At 42.8% G+C, this 20,708-nt stretch overlaps 1 protein-coding gene across 1 annotated transcript; it reads left to right on the forward strand.

Moving 5' to 3' along the window:
- Positions 1 to 5,877: 5,877 nt before the first annotated feature.
- On the forward strand, positions 5,878 to 20,367 carry Sb (serine proteinase stubble). Its single transcript, XM_080275243.1, has 8 exons — positions 5,878 to 6,019; positions 14,190 to 14,757; positions 14,876 to 15,162; positions 15,788 to 15,893; positions 16,470 to 16,556; positions 18,634 to 18,931; positions 19,586 to 19,711; positions 20,209 to 20,367. The coding sequence occupies exons 1-8, from the start codon at positions 5,878 to 5,880 to the stop codon at positions 20,365 to 20,367; spliced, it is 1,773 nt and encodes a 590-aa protein (XP_080131369.1).
- The last annotated feature ends 341 nt before the right edge of the window (positions 20,368 to 20,708 follow it).

Below are 20,708 nucleotides of genomic sequence, written 5' to 3' on the forward strand. Positions count from 1 at the left end.
TAAAAGTAGTTTAGACGATGGTGTTACTTAAGGATCGGTAAGTATCTGATAAACTCGACAACTTAAGCCTCTTGACTGGGACCTCCCTTGCTCAGTTTTACATCCCTCCCGACGTAAATAAATAGATAAATAAATGAATAAAAATTAGTTATAAAAAGGAAGTGTTCATAAGTTTGCGTATTAGAACCTGCACAAAATGGAGGGCTGATTCGAGGGACAGAATTACCCTCCAATTTTTCTCTTTTATGGTGTGTTAGTTGTTTCCCTTCCGTATCAAAATCAGAGAAAATCTTAGGAACAGAGAAACATATCCTCTCTCTCTCTCTCTCTCTCTCTCTCTCTCTCTCTCTCTCTCTCTCTCTCTCTCTGTACAGACTTTTTTACAACATCATATAGTTAAGACAGAATCAATCGTATATGTGTGTCTCAGGCAGAGGGGGTGAGGCAGAGACAGGCACAGTACTCTCCGGCCTTGTGGTGCCAGTCAGTGGGACGGAGACGTGAGAACTGGAAGGGTTGTGTGTCGGGAGGGTCACACCACGGCGGGTCACAATAGGGGGGGTCACAAGGGGCGTACACACACACACACACACACACACACACACACACACACACACACACACACACACACACACACACACACACCATTTAGAAGCTCGGCCAAGATGAATTAATATCTCAAACTTACAAGAAGATTATTGTGAAATCTCAGCCTCAGGTCATGCACCAAAAAAAAAAAAAAAAAAAAAAAACAACAACGAAGTCGAGAATATCAAAAGAAGACGAAGAAAAGCCAGAATTATTTTTACAGTCGGATGCAAAAATTGGTTTTCTATTCCACCTCGTCTGCTTCACACTTAGGGCATGACCGTCTTTTTCCTCTGCAAACTATCCATGGACAGAGAAACGTACCAAGCCCCTCTGAGCTTAACAATATCAGCCAGAAGAGGAAAGTGAGAATCAGTGGTGGTGAAATATGAGGAGAACTTTTGTCTGTAGCTGTACTTGGTTCAAGGAAAAAAATAAATATTCTCAGGTGGAGAGATGAAGAAGCACAATTTTTGAGTCATTAAATGTAAATGGATTTTTTTCTGCTCCAGTTGGGAATGCCTGAGAGAGAGAGAGAGAGAGAGAGACACACACACACACACACACACACACACACACACACACACACACACACACACACACACACACACACACTGCACAGACATAGCAGATCTTACGGCCCCTTCTGTGTAGACGGGCCAGAGTATCAGGTTTTAATATATCCAAAGGAGAGAGAGAGAGAGAGAGAGGAGCGTAAGTCGAGAAAGCCACAAGTTATCTCGCGTGACGTGTGTGGTTACAAAGAGATGAGTTTGCTAATGAAATGATTATCGTCTCAAAGAAAATTAAATTATATAAAGAAAAAGGTAACCGTAGTGAAGGAGTGGATGGGGAATGTTATTAAATTTTTCCTTATTGATGCAGCTGCTGTTGATTCAGATGGATTGCCTTATTTAGTGCATCGTTGAAGAGGAATGCAGAAATTTAGCCTGCACTGCTTTGCTCCTCTCTCTCTCTCTCTCTCTCTCTCTCTCTCTCTCTCTCTCTCTCTCTCTCTCTCTCTCAAACACCATTCGTCACAGTCTTTCGCTTGCTTGTGTGTGTGTGTGTGTGTGTGTGTGTGTGTGTGTGTGTGTGTGTGTGTGTCGAGGCGCGGCGACAGTGGTGAGAGTGACACACATCTGTCGCGTCCCCTCCCAGTTTTCCCCCCTCCCTCTCTTTCCCTCCCTTTCCCCTCCTCCCCTCCCCTTCCTCCCTTCTTCCTCCCCCCACTTCTACCTCCCCCCTCCCCGTCACCCACACGTTTGCCATTTTCACTCAGTTTTAACTTTCACGAATACTGAATTTTGGCCAATATTAAGATCTGACGAATTTATACTTAGTGCCATGATATTTTTTTCGTGTCTTGCTGCCTCTAGACGATTTTTTTCAGCATACGAAGAAGTCAAGGGTTATGCTGATTTTGGCCATGTGGAGAGGATGGAAAGTGAGAGACTGACGAGGAGAGTGTATGTGAGTGAGGTGGAGGGGGAGAGAGGGAGGAGAAAGCCAAGGATGAGATGGAGGGATGGAGTGGAGGGGTATATGACAGAGAGGGGTGTGAATTGGGAGCAGGGCAGTGAAATGACGGGGGACAGGGTGACGTGGAGGCGATTTGTTTGTGGCCATCCCGTTTGAGGGATTAAGGCGTCTGGCAATAGATAGATAGATAGACAAAAATTTTTAGTTTCGAAGAGTGAGAAATTTTCATGGATAAATTTGACGAGTACTTAGGCCTTGGTTAACCTCTTCAGTCCGATGGGGGTAAATTTTCAGACGTTCAATGTATCTCCAGACGATTTTCTTCATCTTTTAAAACAGACGCCTAGAAGTGAAGGGGTTAGGAGAGGCAGCACCTGAACCTTCTACTTAGATGTCTTTACTGATCAAAATTAAGTTCTTTGGAAGTATGAGGAATATAAGCAAAACAACGACAGCGTAGTGAAGGGGTTAAAATTGAGTTATTGTGGTTAATATTGGACTGTGGTTAATATTGTGGTTAATACTGGACTGTGGTTAATACTGTGGTTAATACTGGACTGTGGTTAATGCTGTGGTTAATACTGGACTGTGGTTAATATTGAACTGTGGTTAATATTGGACTGTGGTTAATACTATGGTTAATATTGGACTGTGGTTAATACTATGGTTAATATTGTGTATTATAATTACAAATCATAATAGATAGATAGATAAATAGATAGATAGACAGCCCTATGCGAGCCTGGGACTCTATACTCCGCTCTGTGTGAGAGACTTGTTAATATTTCCAAGACAAATAAAAATAATCCCATACTATTCTTTACCTCTCCTGTCACTACATGACAAATGGGAAGCTACTCCAAGATATAAAAACCGCTCGTCTACAAGTCTAATATATATATATATATATATATATATATATATATATATATATATATATATATATATATATATATATATAACTCAACCACAAAGGAACCACAAAGTCTTTTATGACAATTGGACTGTGGTTAATACTTTGGTTAATATTGGACTTTGGTTACTAATAAATTTTGGTTAATACCTTGGCCAATTCCGGATTTTAATTAATAAAAATAATTGGCTAATTTTTGGACAACCTCGAACTTGGATTATTTTTAAATTTTGATGACTACTGACAGGTGTGGAGAAAGAAAGCTAGGTGAATAATTCTCTCTCTCTCTCTCTCTCTCTCTCTCTCTCTCTCTCTCTCTCTCCATCCATCCATCCATCCTTCTCTCCGCCTTCAAGCTGCCCTTCCTCGAGAATTAACCCCAAAATAAATTCACCCAGGTATCAAGAATATAATTAAAAAAATCGCCTATTGAATTTTGATAAGCATCTAAAACACTCATGGTCGTGTTTTTTTCTCGTGTTTTATTTTACGTAACTCAAACGATTTCCTTCAGCTGAGGATGGGTTATAGGAGCCTGAGAGTGGCAATACAGGAATCATCAACCCCCCCGTGGCTATCAGTCCCCCCCCCCATGGCCAGGACAGCTCAGGTACCGTAATTTATCCCGGCTGACTCCAGACGATTTTATTCAGCTAGGAGTGAATAATGAAGGCTGGGATTTTGAGCAGATTATTATTATTATTATTATTATTATTATTATTATTATTATTATTATTATTACTACTACTACTACTACTACTACTACTACTACTACTACTACTACTACCACCACCACCACCACCACCACCACCACCACCACCACCACCACCACCACCACCACTACTACTACTACTACTATTACTACTACTACTATTTTTTTAGGAGACTGCATGAGAACTGAAGCATAACACATCCAGAGAGAGGTCCAGCTGGCTTAACCTACTTCCTCACCCCCACCCCCACCCCCACACCCCCACCCCCAACACGAACCTTCACTCTTCCTGACCCCCTCCCTCCGCCCCTTACCCCCTTCCTCCTTCCTGGCTCCCTTGCCCTCCTTAAAGATTTTTTTATTCTGCCGATCAGACTGTTGGACGAAATTTGCTTTCCCTCATCCGTGTTCGCCTAGCAGTTCAATTAGGGACCTGACTGTACTTCCCTTCGCCTACTGGCACATTGTCGCGAATCTCAATGGTCCAGATTTTAGAATTCCCTCCCACGCCCCCACCCCTTGACCGCCCCCACCCCTTGACCTCTTGAAATACCCCGCCTCTGCCATATTTACTTCATCAGGTAGTAATGAATTAAACTGAATTATTATCAAGAGGTTCCAGAGGTAGCAGTCTTAACCCCTTGGCCACCGCAGCAGACAGGTTAAGAAATTTGTCTCAGCTGTCGTGTTGACCGATAATTAAGATCTTTGTGTTTATGCCCCAGCTACTTAAAAGATAACACACACACACACACACACACACACACACACACACACACACACACACACACACACACAGGAAGCAGAGGCAATGTCGTAGACCGGAAGTTTGTGGACAGTGTAGTTTCTTTTGTCGGCCTAGATACACCGTCAATCGCCCCCTGTCCATCCCCACCCTTCCCTACCCTACCCTACCCTACCCTAACTTTAATATATCTTACCCCAACGTACCATACCTTACCCAATCCTAACCTAACATAACCTGCCCAATCCTACCCTATCCTACCCTACCATACCATACCCTAATCCACTCTGCCTTATCCTACCCCACTCCACTGTACCTTACCCTACCCTATCGTACCCTTCCTAAACCTAACCTAGCCTAGCTTCCCTTGCCCTACCCTTCTCTACCTTACCATAACCTAATCTACCCTACCCTAACCTAACCTAACCAACCTAACCTAACCTAACCCACGAGGCGTAGAAAGTATAATTACCACACCTGTGAAATTACTGGCTTATAAAACAGAAAAAATAACACTGAGGTGGTATGGTGGTTTGGACATATATAAAAGAATGTGCATATATAGATTGCCAAAGAGAGTTTTTCGAAGTGATACTGAGGGTAAGGCTGAAAAAAGCAAACCTTAATTGATATGGAGGAAGAGAGTTGATCTGTATATTGGTGTGAGAGATGGAGGAGGAGGAGTGTTACAGGGACTGAGAGGGGAAGGTGAGGATAAAGTTACCTGGAGGCAGTTTTATGTCATCCTCTTTCGGGGCGTTCCCAGTAGGAAGCAATGCGTCGGAAATAATGATGAGTTCCATTTTTAAGGAAAAAAAAAAAGAATACAAGACTTAGAGCCTGCCAGCCTGAAGAAAAAGCAAATTTAAGATTCGTTCATTTCAAGATGCCAGGAGATCTTAGGCAGTGGGAAAAGCAGACTGAGGAAGACAGTTCCAGAATTAACCGGTTGCGAATGTGAAAAAGTGAGAGTGCCAGTTGCATCTTGCATTAATGAGTTGGGCAGGAAAGTAGTGAAATCGTGTAACTAGACGGGGGCTGCGTCCACAATATAACGGGGAAAAGTACAAGTAGATAGTACCGAAGAGCAGTGACCAGAATAACAGTGATAGAAAAGAAGGTGATGCAACACTGCGGCGAACAAAAGAGAGTCAGAAAGGAGTAGGTAGGGAAAGGAGAGTTGATTAGACGAAGACTCTCATTCCACCCGATTAAGAAGCGCTCCATGTAACCAATCCCCCCCCCCCTCTCCAGGTGAGTGCCATGCGCTCTACGTGGAATACATGATAAAGAAGGGTACCCGTTTCGCTTTCTTATTTTACGTCATGTGTGTCTGTCCATGTTTATATCGCGCGCGCGCGTGCGTGCGTGTGTGTGTGTGTGTGTGTGTGTGTGTGTGTGTGTGTGTGTGTGTGTGTGTGTGTGTGCTATACTTACATGTGTCTGTCCTCAGGTGTAGCGGTGTGGGCGTGTGTGGGTGTGGTGACTGCAGTGCTGGTGGTGCTGGGGCGTGCTGATCTCCCACCCCATCTATCAGCACTAAGACCTCAAGCAAGAGCCATCGACACTCACTCCTATTGTAAGTATTGCCTTTGTGTTATATCATCATCATCATCATCATCATCATCATCATCATCATCATCATCGTAGCTATGTAGTTGTCATTATCATCAGTATCATCGTCATCATCATCATCATCATCATCGTAGCCTTTTGTCTGCCAACTTAGGATTGGTACTGCAATGAAATGTGTTTGGAAGAAGGAAGGAAAGAAAGGAAGAAGAAGAAAAAAAAAAAAAGATGATGATAATGATGATGTTGATGATGAAGAAGAAGAAGAGAAAGAAATACAGAACGAAAAACTTAACAAAATATAGCAGGTCTCCACTCAGTTATATGGAAGTCGATAAATTAGCCAAGAATAACCCAGCTAAAGGATAAACGAAAAACTGAAGACATAAGATAAGGAAGAGAGTTTAATAAGTAAGGGAAAGCTATGAACATGGAGAGTGTGAAAGAAATAAGACATCAGAGAGGATACAGCATAAAACTGATGAATGAAAATTAAAGGTAAAGCGTGTGAGTACTGTATGTGTGTGTGTGTGTGTGTGTGTGTGTGAGAGAGAGAGAGAGAGAGAGAGAACTTCTGTGTAGATGTGTGTGAGAGTGTATATGTGGATGCAGTTGGTGGTATTTGTGTGCATGCGAAAAAGATGTGTGTGTATGTGTGTGTGTGTGTGTGCAGGTGGCTGTGTGTACTTGCAGGGCCACTTGAGAGGTCCCGCTGAGAAACTGTTGCTCAGGAATTAAAAGGCAGATTTCTCATGGTCCAAGGAGGCTCCCTCACACACACACACACACACACACACACACACACACACACACACACACACACACACACACACACACACACACACACACATCCTTAACCCCTTCAGTCCGATGATGTTGCTTAGAATTTATTTTTGAAACCTCTAAGCAATTTTATTAAGCGCTGGAAATATCTTTTATACTAAGCAGTTGAGAGAGAGAGAGAGAGACTAGGGAGGCTACTAGGTCCATGAGAACTCCATCCTTGTTATGAAGAGTCGGTAGTGTGACCTGGCCAGGGCAGGGAGGTGAGGCCGTTACCACAATACATGGAGATGAAGTGAGATTACCTGGTGCCGGGGCCATTCTGGGCTGGAAACACTCTTTCTCTCTCTCTCTCTCTCTCTCTCTCTCTCTCTCTCTCTCTCTCTCTCTCTCTCACACACACACACACACACACACACACACACACACACACACACACAAAGATTCATACATCAACAAAATTATGCAGAAAAAAACGGAAAACACTTGCAGCCTTCTCGCGTGGCCGCCCCCGTTCATCCTGCTCAGCGGCGGACGTGTAAATAGAAATCTGTCTGTGCGTTACGCGGTGTAAAACGGAGTAAACATCCTTGCCCGGCATTCACGTCGATCGAGGAAGCTCCCTAGCACCTCCTCCTGTGCGATTTATTTTGCATATCGCCCCTTACTGTGTAGATATTGAGACGAGTGGAAACTTTGTGTGTGAGAGAGACGGGTGTGAGTTTGAATTCTTACTTTATCTGTGTTAAATTATTTCAATATCATCCTTTATAAATAACGTACAAAAATTATATCACCCGGCCGTATCCAAAAATAAATCGCAAGGAAAAGGTGCTAGGGAGCTTCCTCAACCGAACCTTGACTTCATAGACGGTAGAGGAAGAGAAAGCGGTTATATTTCAATTTCTATCCATAATTCCCATCGATTATTTTGATGATTTCTACGATTTTGTGTCATCAATTCAAACAACTTTTACTTAGAACACCTCCTTCGCAAATCCATAATAACCGATATATAACCGATTTATTGCCTCTTTTCCAAAATCGTTAAAGTCAACCTGAAACTTTACCCGATTTCAGTCAATTCATTTTCGTCACCTAATCATCCTCTATTATTTTTAAGTATTCCTCCAGTTTCATCAATTCAGATAACTTTTCCTCTTAAAATTTCCTTCTCAAATTAGTCGAAACCTAAACGCAGCCTCATGTCCAGAATAATTATGGGGCGGAAGTGAAATAATACCGAAAATGTCAACTGTCTTCCCTTGCGGCCTATCTTCTCTGGTATAGATTTCGCAACATCTCTTCCCAGGCGATTTATTTTCTAGTTTGCACCTTTACTTTCTCAGGCTCGTATAACTCATTCGAAAATTAATGTAATCTGTCAGCTAGAGTTTTCCCGATCATGAGAGAGGTAATGGTTAAAATTCTTGGCACCCTAGCTTCTATGACTCACTCTCAATTGACTACGATCGCCTGGGACTCTATCTGCCTATCTGTCTATTGCCAGACGCCTTAATCCGGTAAGGGGTGGCCATAAACAAATAGCCTCCATGTCGCCCTGTCTCCCGCCATTTCATTGCCCTTCCCCCAGCTCACACCAAAAACTTGCAAATGACACAGGGAAAGAATATTTAGCCCCGTGAATCCCGTGTCGAATTGGGGGAAAAAAAAAAAAAAAAACGTAGAGGCGAAAAGTATAAATCAACAGAATGGATCTCTTGAAGTGGTTAATCTCCTTTTTTATATTTGTTTAAACTCCTTTCTGTCTATTACACACACACACACACACACACACACACACACACACACACACACACACACACACACACACACACACACACACACACACACACACACAGTATATATAGATATAGTAGATGTTTCTCTCTCTCTCTCTCTCTCTCCGGATGCATTTACACTTTTTACCTCACCCCATACACAACAACTTGAGAGTCCCGTTGTAAAGGAAATAACACAGCACTTCAAGACAAAGGTTTCCCCTCCCACTATTTTTCCCTTTGTGTCACTGTTAACCCCTTCAGCCCGTGGATTCCCTTTTTATATTAATTTTTAAATCTCCTTGCTGTTATATTTAAGAGTTTTCGGAATAAAGGAGTGAGATATAGATTTTGCTTATTTCCACTATAAACTTGGGGTGGACAGCATTCAGAAACTGAGAGAGCATCATCATTATCATCCTTATTATCGTCATCATCATTATTATTATCATCTTTATCATCATCATTATCATCATCATCATCAGCAGCAGCAGCAGCAGCAACTTCTTTTCCATCATGACAATCATCATCATCATCATTATCTTTATCATCATCATTGTCATCATCATCATCAGTACCAGCAACTTCTTTTCCATCATCATCATCATCATCATCATCATCATCATCATCTTCCTATTTCCCACTATCATGTTTGGAGTGGACAGGATCCAGAAATAGGCATAGGTAAACACATAAAGGTAATTTAGCATCATGCTGTTTTGTGACAATTTCAAATAATTTATCATTTCACTCATTGCACACATTTCACTGATCATTTAACTCAGCTTTTCATTCCTCGTCACGCATCATTTCACTCATCATTTCACTCATTCCACATTATTTCATTTCACCCATTTCCATCTACGTCACCGTACTGAAGGGGTTATCAAAAATGAGACATCGTCCAACGAAGAGAGGGGTAATGGCTCGTGTATCTCACTCTTCAATAAATAACTAGACTTGTTCCGACCGAGAGAGCTCCTATGACTCACTCTAAAATGTCTAAAATCGCCTTACGTTAGCTGGAGCAGTATACTAGAGTTGTTCCGATTATTAAAGGGTTAAGAAGCGTGAGGTTAGCCTGACAAGCGGTATCATTAACCCCTTCAGCCTGAGGACGTCGTATGCATTCTTTTTTTTCCTCTTTAAACTATTCTGTTCTGTTTAGGAAAGATTTATTTTATTTTTTATTAATTTCTTGAACTGGAGAGGATGAATATAGCCAACATCAACTCACTAAAGTCGAGATACTTTCCTTAACTGAGTAAAATTGCCTTGAGTTGGTACGAATAAGAAAAGGAAGAACACAAGGCTGAGTGAATTAACGCCGACACACATGCCTCATCCAGTGAACAATAATGGGGAACAATGGGAGAGTTTGAGGAGGTGGTTGGGTAATCACAGACGCTGGTGTTATGAAGGTGAGTGGTGTGGGGGGCGGCCAGCGTGACACCATTAATATTCAGAGCAGGCGAGGCACACGGTGGAGTGGAGGGGGTAAACACGGGGAGATGGGATGGTAGGTGGTTCCTTAGCGCCAGGTCCTTTGCGACTTATTATGACGAAGGCGGACGCTACTTGACATTCGGATTATTGCCACACAAAATCAATGGGAATAAAGTACCACCCACTACTTACACACACACACACACACACACACACACACACACACACACACACACCGAGCGAAACAATACAGCCGCCGTGCTACAGGGCCCGCAGGCGTAATTAGCAAGAATACCCCAGAGAGGGAGAGAAAAAAAAAAAAATCATCTCCACGCATAGGGTAGACTGGACACCTTTCTTCATTCGAGATTCCCATACCCTTCATACTTTAACTACCTAGGTATGGTTAACAGCCCGGAAAATTAGTCTTGTAGGTCAAAGGTTTTTATATGTTAGTGAGCGGACAGGTAGACACACAGAAAGAGGTGACTAAACACTTTACCTGTTATAAGTTCTCTTTATGGAGAGTTGGCCCAGATTTTCACCTTTTTACAGGTTTTTTTTTTACATACCTTAGTGGCAGGGAAAGACAATGCCGCGTTCTTCAGCTTCTCCATAGCACTTCTTCATGGCTATAGTTCTTTCACCATAACCTGATCCATTTTTTCGTCCTTTTGCTGCTTGTTTCACGTAGCTCAGTGGCAAAATAATGCTACAGCTATATATCCTTTCCATAGACATTCTTCGTGACCAGCATCGTATTCTTGTGTTATTCTCTTGTTACTGATGAGCATGTATGATCCTGAGATGGCAATTTTAGGCCAGGTTTGAGTAAAACGAGTATAGCACCAAATTGTAGTGTTAATCTGTTTATTGTTACAACTCGGCTTTTAAGATGGAGAGATGACAGTATCAGGTCCTAAAACTAACTATTGCTGTTGTTGTTGCTTGAGCTTGGTCCGTCTGGTCGAGCAGATCCATCGACCACAAGTAAGCAACTGTCTCTGAGGGGCCGTCCTGCAGGCATCCTCTTGCGGAAGACAGCACCCTGCCAGGATCGAATCAGGGTCCTTCCCACTTCGAGGTGCAAGGAATTATGAGGAGGTTTGGCACCCTGGTGGAAACTAATCATGAAGAAGCGATATGGAGAGGATGTACGTGTAGAGCCGTATTATTATTATTTTTTTTTTTTACCACTGAATTACGTTCAGTAAGCTACAAAAGAACGAAAATCTGGGTCAAGTTAAGGTAAACCAAGTGTATGCAACAAGTCAACTCTGGAACTGTCTCCCTCTGTATTTCCTACTGCCTGTGATCTCCAGTCTTTCAAACGCAGTGTGTCCAGGCATCTCGAAATGAGCGGATCTTGAATTTGACTCACTGTTGTTTTTGTTTTTTCTTGGAGGGAACAGTTTGCGGGCTCCTGGCCCTTGGTTCCTTCTTTCTTGCATTAAGAGAGAGAGAGAGAGAGAGAGAGAGAGAGAGAGAGAGAGGGGATTTTCTTCAAAGGTGCAACTCTCTCTGTGAAGGAGTTACGGGTGAAGTCTGGAAAAATACAGGAAGGAAAACTGCATCAGGCCATCAGGTGTTTGCCAGGAGTGCCCCTATGCAAGCAGTGAATTATCTGGAGCAGAAAAACGTAGAGTCATAAGGCAACAGATGTGCTCAGGGGATACCAAGGCGCGTGATTTTGTTGGTTCAGGAATCTCCCCACCGTCTCATCCTTGCTAGTTTTATGTCGATATTTTGCATGTTATTTTTCTCCCCACGTCCTCTCGTATGTGGGGAGGATGAAGGATGAAAGACTACCTAGAAAAGTGTATGTGAGTGAGGTGTAGGATTTGGAGGAAGGGGAGACCAAGGATGAGATGGAGGGGTGGAGAATGAGAGACTTAAAAGAGAGTATGTGAGTGAGGTGTGGGGGTTGGAGGAAGGGGAGACCAAGAATGAGATGGAGAGATGAAGATTACATAAAAGAGAAGGTGTGAGCTGGAGGTAGGGCATTCCAGTGTTAGAGGACAGGGCGACGTGGAGGCTATTTGTTTGTGGCTATCCCTTACGGAATTAAGGCGTTTGGCGAGAGAGAGAGAGAGAGAGAGAGATTATTATTATTATTATTGTTGTTGTTGTTGTGTTTGTTGTTTGTTGTTGTTGTGTTTGTGCCCATTTACTTTCGACAGAGTTTGCAAAAATAACGTACAAGACAGTATTGCAATTTGCCACGATATATACTGAAATCTCTCTCTCTCTCTCTCTCTCTCTCTCTCTCTCTCTCTTTCTCTCTCGATCAAAGTGCTGACCAGAGAAAAAATTGAGATTGCCAGGAACTCCCATGGTTTCTTCCGTGTTCTCAGGGCCAATATTCAGTTTTCAAAATATCAGAGAAACCTTCGTATAATTTTTCGTGACATTTTCCTTTACGCCAGGTGATCTTGGACGCCATCTTACAATATGCACACAAAAAGAAAAAGTAATAATAATGAAAATAAAAATAATTGTATGCACTTTCCAATAATATGAAAAAAAAAATGCATACTTTCTAACAGTGAGCAAGAAATAAATAAAGATACTAACCTAACGATATGCAAAAGATAGATGAAGATACTCATATGGTAACTTAATAGATAGATAGATAGATAGATGGGTGGATAGATAGGTTGGTATGTAGGTAGATAGATGCACACCTTCAGACAATAATCAAAAATTTATCATCTTCATCCAGACTTTCCCACATCAGGGTGAGAGAGAGAGAGAGAGAGAGAGGCAGTTTTAAGCCAAGTTGAAGTGGGTAGACTACAATACCTTGTGGTGGATCAGAATGCCGTGAAAAGATTTACGAGTATAAAGACCTTTTCCTTCTCCAACTCTCTCCTGTCACCTCGTAAATAAGGAGTTATCTGGTGGAAAGCACACACACACACACACACACACACACACACACACACACACACACACACACATACACACACACACACTCGGCCGGACTTTCTAAGATACTGGACGCCTCATATTGATATCAGTTCAGGTGTTTTTCAGCTCACCTGCTAATTACGTACTGAATCGTTTTTACTCTCCAAAGGTATTTATTCATTTATGTATTCATTCATCCATTCATTCATTCATTCCCTTATATATCTATTTTATTTTTATTTTATTTTTTTGGGGGGTAAATATAATCTGAAACATATCGTCAAAAAGCAAGAAGGGAAATCTTTGAAGGAGAGAAAGTGAAAACATGCGTGACTACTTTCATTGACCAAACGGAGCTGCAAACTGCCCCTTACACCCCCAAACCTGTTAAGGCAGATAATATAACATGTATTTACCCATCATGCGGCCCTAACAACAACCAGTCATTATCAGATCATATGCCACAACTAACTTATTTACATGTTTCTGGTGCCCGCCAACTTGACAGGTTACGCCGAGAAGCAGGTTTCCCTCCCTTCATGTTGTTGGAAACTGGGCAAGTGTGGGGGAGGGATTTTCCACCCCTTTAATCAACTTTTACAATATGGAAAACATAGATAGTGTTGTTTCCCTCCTTGCCTGGGGTTTAGACAGCCGTATTTTTTTTTTTTTTTAATGCAAGGAAAAAGTAACCAAGGGCCAGGAACCCGAAAATTGTTCCCTCCAAGAAAAAACAAAAACAAGATAACAGAGAGCCAAGTTCAAGATCTGTCCATTTCGAGATGCCTGGACACACTGAGTTTGAAAGACTGGAGATCATAGGAAGTAGGAAATGTAGACAGAGGGAGACAGTGCTTCTTCTGGCCAGTGACTGAGGTAAAATTAAAACTTGGAACTGGATGGTTTGTCCTCCCTGACTGGTGCTGAGTGGACAAGAATTCAGTCCCAGCCGAGGTACTTCTCTTGCTTTATCACTTGTTCACAGCAGCACCCCTTACTGTGTGTGTGTGTGTGTGTGTGTGTGTGTGTGTGTGTGTGTGTGTGTGTGTGTGTGTGTGTGTGTGAGAGAGAGATAAACTGATAAGATATTTCTCCGATAGACACTGCCTATTCAAATGATATTGTTTCCACATAGATTCCTCACCCTACGCTCCTAAAAGCCTCCCTGACCTATATTGGTGCCTGAGAGTGTTCCTTCCCTTGGTGAACTGTTTGTGTGAAACCTTGGCTTCTAATACGTGTTGTTTCCGCTTCCAGATTCGTACAACAAGCTGATGCCCAAGCCTTGTTTCGTGAGCGGGAGGGAGGGTGTGTGCATGTTCGTGTGGGAGTGCATTAAGAGTGACGGCCATCACGCTGGCATGTGCATGGACGGATTCATGTTCGGATCGTGTTGTACCCACGACCAGAACGACAACGACCTCTCCCCCGACTCCACGGGTCTCGGTCAGCAGGTGGCCCCGGGTATCACGACCAAAAATTCTAGTCTACCGCTGCCTGACGACTCCAGCAGCACCACACTGAGGCCCCTTGGACGTCCCCCTGTGGCCTCCATCAGTGGTTCCTTCATCACCTCCAGACCCATCACAACCAGACCCATTAGCTCCATACCCATTACCTCCAGACCCATCACCATCAGACCGCCGCCTACCAGCACCCTCATGTCCAGCTCCGTGTGGTCTCGCCTCCCCCCTGCCACATCCCCCCGCCCCACCACACCCCTTCTTCGCCCCGCCACCTCCCCGCCCCACCCAGCCACCCACAACACTCCCATCATCCCGCCAAGGCCGCCCACGAGACCCACCCGACCCCCCAAACCTACCAAGTGAGTGTTAAGTTTCCAGTATGAATATCTGTTTTCCCTTTTCTGTAAAACATTAGTTCTCTGCCTCACTGATTCTCGTGTAGTCGATAGGCAGTAACCTTAAGCCCTCTTCTCCCAGACCAACTCGTCCCAGCGTGGTACCCTGGTGGGCCTCAACCACCCAGCCCCCCAGACCAAGACCAACCAGACCATCCCCTCCCGCCACTAGGACCACACCATCCACAACCACCTCCACCACTACTACCACTCCCAGGCCTACAACTACTACCACAACAACTACTACGACTACTCCCAAACCAACCACAACTACCACTACAACCACTACAACCACCACAACCACCACAACTACCACAACAGCCCCTCCGCCCTCTGGTCCCGTCGTCAGTAGCAACCACACCAAACACCGTGAGTATTACAGCCGAATTTCCAGTCGCCTCGGAAGTATCGCAGCACCTTCTTCTGAGTGATTTATTTTGCCCATTACATCTTTTTACTATCCTGAATTACTAGAAATATATAAATAACTCAAAAGAGGAAATTAAGGTGAATAACCGTCACTAATTTGCTAAGAAAATTTGCAGCAAGTTTTATGTGTCACTAAGAATGCTTCCATCAGAAATCGAATCTTACTGAAGGCCAGACAAAACAAATAAATAAATAAAAAAGAAAGAAAACCGTGAAAAGTGAGCCTTACTCTTAAATCTTTCCTTCTAGAAATATAATTAACTTGAATTATATATCTTGGTGGGCGTGTCCAGCTGTGCGTTTAAAGTTTTGATGGCCAGTAGAGTTTAAAAAATGGGAAAGCGTTATTTTGATGCTTTGTGTGTGTGTGTGTGTGTGTGTGTGTGTGTGTGTGTGTGTGTGTGTGTGTGTGTGTGTGTGTGTGTGATGAAGATGGTGATAATGTTGATGTTGAGATAAATTGCTGCTGGTAATAATAATAATAATAATAATAATAGTAGTAGTAGTAGTAGTAATAGTAATAACTGCAACCATAGCTCCTTAGAATGACCTTTTGCAACTGCAGAGTGCGGTGTACCAACCATGATGATGCAGCCAGAGGGGAGGATCGTGAACGGGACCAATGCAAAGTTCGGGGAGTGGCCGTGGCAGGTGTCTGTAAGGCGGACCAGGTGTGTGCAGAATCTTAATGAACTTCACCTGTGTATATTATTACTTGCTTATGTTTCTTACCTTCACTCATACACCTATCAATAAGCTTACTAGGTGTGGAAGCTTAATATGTGTGTGTAATATTCCTTGCCTGTGTTTTTTTTTACCTTCACTCATACACCTATCATTAAACTTACTAGGTGTGGAAGCTTAATTTGTGTGTAATATTCCTTGCCTGTGTTTCTTACCTTCTTGAAAACGCTCCTCTACATCACCTTCAGGTTTGGTTAGGCTAGGCTAGGCTAAGATTGATTAGGTTAGGTTAGGCTAGGTTACATGAGGTTAGATCAGGTTAGGTTAGGTTAGGTTACATGAGGTTAGGTCAGGTTAGGTTAGGCTAAGGTGGTAAAATTGGCTGTCCTTCAAGAAAACTCTCCATCAATCAATCTTTGTGTATCTATTTACCAATCTACCAGTACAAACACCTGCCCACCTACCTATCAACCCAGCAGCCTACGTACTCACCTACCAATCATCCCAACACCTATCCTCCTTATCAGTCAATCAGTCTATCAATTTGTATCTATCCCCTACAGCTTCTTCGGGTTCTCGTCGACTCATCGGTGTGGCGGGGCGCTGCTTAATGACAGATGGGCGGCCACGGCTGGACATTGTGTTGATGAGTGAGTAGTACGCTGGTGCTGTGCCCGCAATATGACTCTTATTAGTCTATACTCTTTTATTTCCCTTTTTAATGATATTTCTGCTCTTGTTTTTACTCGACTCTCACTACACATTTCATGAAATTTTTTCTTCCTTGAGGCGACTTTCACTCGAATTTTTGCTACTTCACTGAATAATAGTTTACTATTTTTTTTAACACTGTTTGTTTGTATAATGGGACACTCAACCTAGTTTTGTTTTCCTTAACAGGACACGCACTTTGATTCTTCCCACAATATTGGTCATTTATTGCCGCATTAGGAAACTCGCTTTAATGTTTATTACATTATAGGCCATTATTTTCCGTAACAGGACACTCGCTGTTGTTTATGTTACACTCAAAGACAGTGTCTGAAGTTGCGCAGTGTTGAGTTATAAATGGTAAATACAGTGAACAAAAAACTAGAGTGTAGGAAAGATAAGTCTTCAGTTTTTCCTGCGTATCGTGCAATGGTTAAAGCTGTCCAATGTTGTATAAGTAAAGGAACCACAAAACCGAAGACTGAAGGAACAATATATCCCCAGTTCGGCTCTAGTTACTGTTAGTCTAAATTAATGAGATATTGCTGGAGACGAAGGTATTTCACTTCTCATTACAACCTATTTTTAGAGGAAGGCTACAGAAAATAGTGATACGGTAATTTCGTAGGCATGAATCATTTGCAGTATGAGTGACAACTGTCTAATGTGGGAGCTGGAATGGTTTCTCCAATCTTTACTGAAAAGCGCCTTTGTTGAAGATAGTTTCCGTACGCCTAACGTATTAACTGTGTGATCATTAATACATATATCATTGCTGTTTTCATTATATTTTTGTTTGGTTACAGAACAGCAAGGGAAACTAGAATTCAGGAGTAATACTTGTGAAACATAATACATTTTAACTTCCGGTACCCGGTGTGGCAAAAGTGTTTTTCAATAAAGCTCGGAACGATATTAAGTAAGCGATAGTTCGTTTTTTTTTTTTTTCTAGTAAAGAAAAACACTAATTTCCACCTCATAAGTAAGGCCTGTCGAATTTCTTGCACCCACGACATAGTATTCAAGTTGTGGAATGGGCCCAGTTCTTAATACATGTTGCAGCAAAGTCATATGAAGTGAAATATTGTTGCTTCCAGTACTTTCCCTTTATTTGAGAGTAAAAGCAAGCGGAGCGTGGCTTGACACCCACCATTTGGCAGCAGGGTCACACTCTCACACTTTCTTCCACGCATAAGCAGGGACAGAACTCGTAATCATAATTTCACTTAATCTCTTTGACGCTTACTGCGTGACCATATATTTCCTCCCTGATGCATCATGTCAAAGAAAATCATCAATGGACAGAGAGTCAAACCAATTCTCTCTCAGGTGTAGGAATGTTAACCAGCAGAGGAAAATGAAAAGTGGAAGAGATTAAATATAAGATGAACTTTTATTTCTGAGTGCACAGAGATTGGAGTGGACAGTTATTCTCCCTACACTCTCTGATAAAACGTATTATTTGGTTTTCAAAGGATATTTCAGGTCAAGAGTAGGTAAGAAATTATAGGGTAAAAAGCACTGATGTAGCAGTCGTTATTTTACACAGAAGTCTAACTGGTTGTTAGTGATTGATAATTAATTGAAATTATGTATATTATAACGGTGATGAATTTTAATTGCTTGGTTACTAATGCTTTGCAAGTTTTATGACCTTTTTTTCGAGAGTAAACTTCACATTGCTGACAACGTATAGATTTTGAGGTGGATATTTTACAGCTGAACATATTTTAAAGGTTCATTATCACTGTTACCGAGTTGAGTGAATTTACCAGCGTTTATAGCAGATGAAATAGCAGTGAAAATCATGCCACTAAATTGCTTCCTACTGGCTGTGTAAGAAAGAGTAAATAAACTATTTTCATTGACAGTAGCATCATAGTACTGTAGTGGTGTTTTTTTTATATGATTTTATGACTTTCCTTTTTTTTTTTTTTTCGTCATTCTGTCGGTCCTGCTGCATCATATGGCCGTTGGTGTGTCTTGACCGATTGTTGTTTTATTTTATTTTTTCAGCCTTCTGACGTCACAAATCCGCATCCGCGTAGGCGAGTATGACTTCTCGTCCGTGTCAGAGCCCTACCCGTACGTGGAGCGAGCCGTCAAGCGCAAGACGGTGCACCCCAAGTACAACTTCTTCACCTACGAGTACGACCTTGCCCTGGTGCAGATGGAGGAGCCACTCGAGTTCCTGCCACACATCCTGCCCATCTGCTTACCTGGGAATAGTGACCTGCTCATCGGCGAGACGGCCACGGTTACGGGATGGGGCCGGCTGTCGGAGCACGGCCGCCTACCCTCCGTCCTGCAGAAGGTTAGCTATGTTAGGGTGTGCTTTGTGTTGTACTTAGAGCCACGGTGGTTTAGGGGTAGCCGCGTTCGCCTCCCAATATGCAGTGAGTTTGAGTCAGACCACCTCCATCCTGCAGGTGTTCAGTTAAGTCTCTCTGTGATCTGGATCCGTGGTAATTCGTAGGTGGTCTTCTGCAGCTCCGATCTATGGTGTCCTGCATACAGTAAAATAAGTCCTTGTAGTGAAGGAGATTAATGAAGGCGGTATCTTATCCCTCCCCCACGAAAAGCCTCTCATAAGGTGAATATAACTTTGCAGCAAGAATAGGTTTATGAGTCATCGTAGAGAAACAGCTAATAATCTAATCACCATCATTATAATCATCATCATCATCATCATGACCTTGATGTTAAAAAAAAAAAATAGCCATCGTAATTGAGTGAGAATTGTAAACTTTTCTTCATAGTGTTCTGCACCCTTAATCATCGGCATTATCACCATCATCATCATCATCATCATCATCACTATCTCCATTACCATCATCGTCGTCATCGTCATCACCATAATCCTGAATAAGAAGAAGAAGAAGAACAACAATATTAATAATAATAATAATAATAATGCAGCCTCTTCGCCACATTGGTAACCTCCTTCACCTGTAAACTGCCCCCACAGGGTTCGGTTCCCATCGTGAGCAACGCCAAGTGCCGGGATATGTTCTTGAAGGGGGGAAGGCGAGAGCACATCCCGGAGATCTTCCTTTGCGCCGGATACGAGAAGGGCGGCATTGACTCCTGCCAGGTGGGAAAAATCGCCCTTATAGCTCCTCGCAGTCGTAGTTTATCCATTTTCCCCCTTACTGCGACCTCCAGCGAGACTTTATTAGTTAGCTTTTCACCCTCTTAGTTTCTCTCTCTCTCTCTCTCTCTCTCTCTCTCTCCTTACTACCACCTCCAGTGGTGTTTATACCTTAACCTTTCACCGTCTTAGCTTTCCCTTCTCCTCTTCACTAGCACCTTCAGCAAGACAAGACTTTACAACTTAGTTTTTCACTGTCTTAACATTCCTTGTTTTCTTCTTTACTACAACCTCCAGCGAGAAACTCTCAAGGGCAGGGTATGATATCATATTTGTTAATAATGATAATAATAATAATAATAATAATGGTAATAATAATAATAATAATATGGTGGTTTTGCATATTCGTCCGGTTCTTATTCTTGTTCTGCTCGGCCTTCTTTGTGTACTTTTATTTTTACTCTGCCATGATCTTACGACTCACTCCAATATGTTCGCAGGGCGACTCTGGTGGTCCCCTGCAAGTTCGAGGCGCAGACGGTCGCTACTTCCTGGCGGGCATCATTTCTTGGGGTATAGGATGTGCCGAAGCGAACCTTCCCGGCGTGTGTACCAGGATCTCCTTGTTTGTACCCTGGATACTCGAGAATGTCACGTAAGCCGTCCCTGCAACTGCTGACGTGTCCTCGAGGGCCGTCCACGCAACACATCGCCATCATTTAAGTCATCCCCGCAACTTCCGCCACATGCTCGAGGGCCATCCATGCAACACATCATCTGCAGAAACTTTGTGTCAACTTGGCTGTCCTGGCAGTTGTTGTAATCTTCAAGGGTCGTTCATGCAACACATCAGTATCACTCAGACCATTCCTGCAACTCTCGCCATATGCTCAAGGGCCGTCCCAAGTAACACATAATCTGCAGAAACTGTTGTGTCAGTTACGCTGTCCCTGCAACTGTCACCACATCCTCGAGGGCCGTCCATGCAACATTCAGTGAC

The sequence above is a fragment of the Coenobita brevimanus genome, chromosome 61, assembly GCF_032717465.1.
Source record: "Coenobita brevimanus isolate Jiangsu-jjx chromosome 61, ASM3271746v2, whole genome shotgun sequence".
Classification (NCBI taxonomy): Eukaryota; Metazoa; Arthropoda; class Malacostraca; order Decapoda; family Coenobitidae; genus Coenobita; species Coenobita brevimanus.

Excerpts from the sequence above, each read along its gene's own strand:
- Sb (XM_080275243.1), top strand. The coding sequence starts at position 5,878 with ATGTGTCTGTCCTCAGGTGTAGCGGTGTGGGCGTGTGTGGGTGTGGTG. Across the intron at positions 14,758-14,875 it reads CGACCCCCCAAACCTACCAA|ACCAACTCGTCCCAGCGTGG; the intron begins GTGAGTGTTAAG and ends CTCTTCTCCCAG. Across the intron at positions 19,712-20,208 it reads GCGGCATTGACTCCTGCCAG|GGCGACTCTGGTGGTCCCCT; the intron begins GTGGGAAAAATC and ends ATATGTTCGCAG.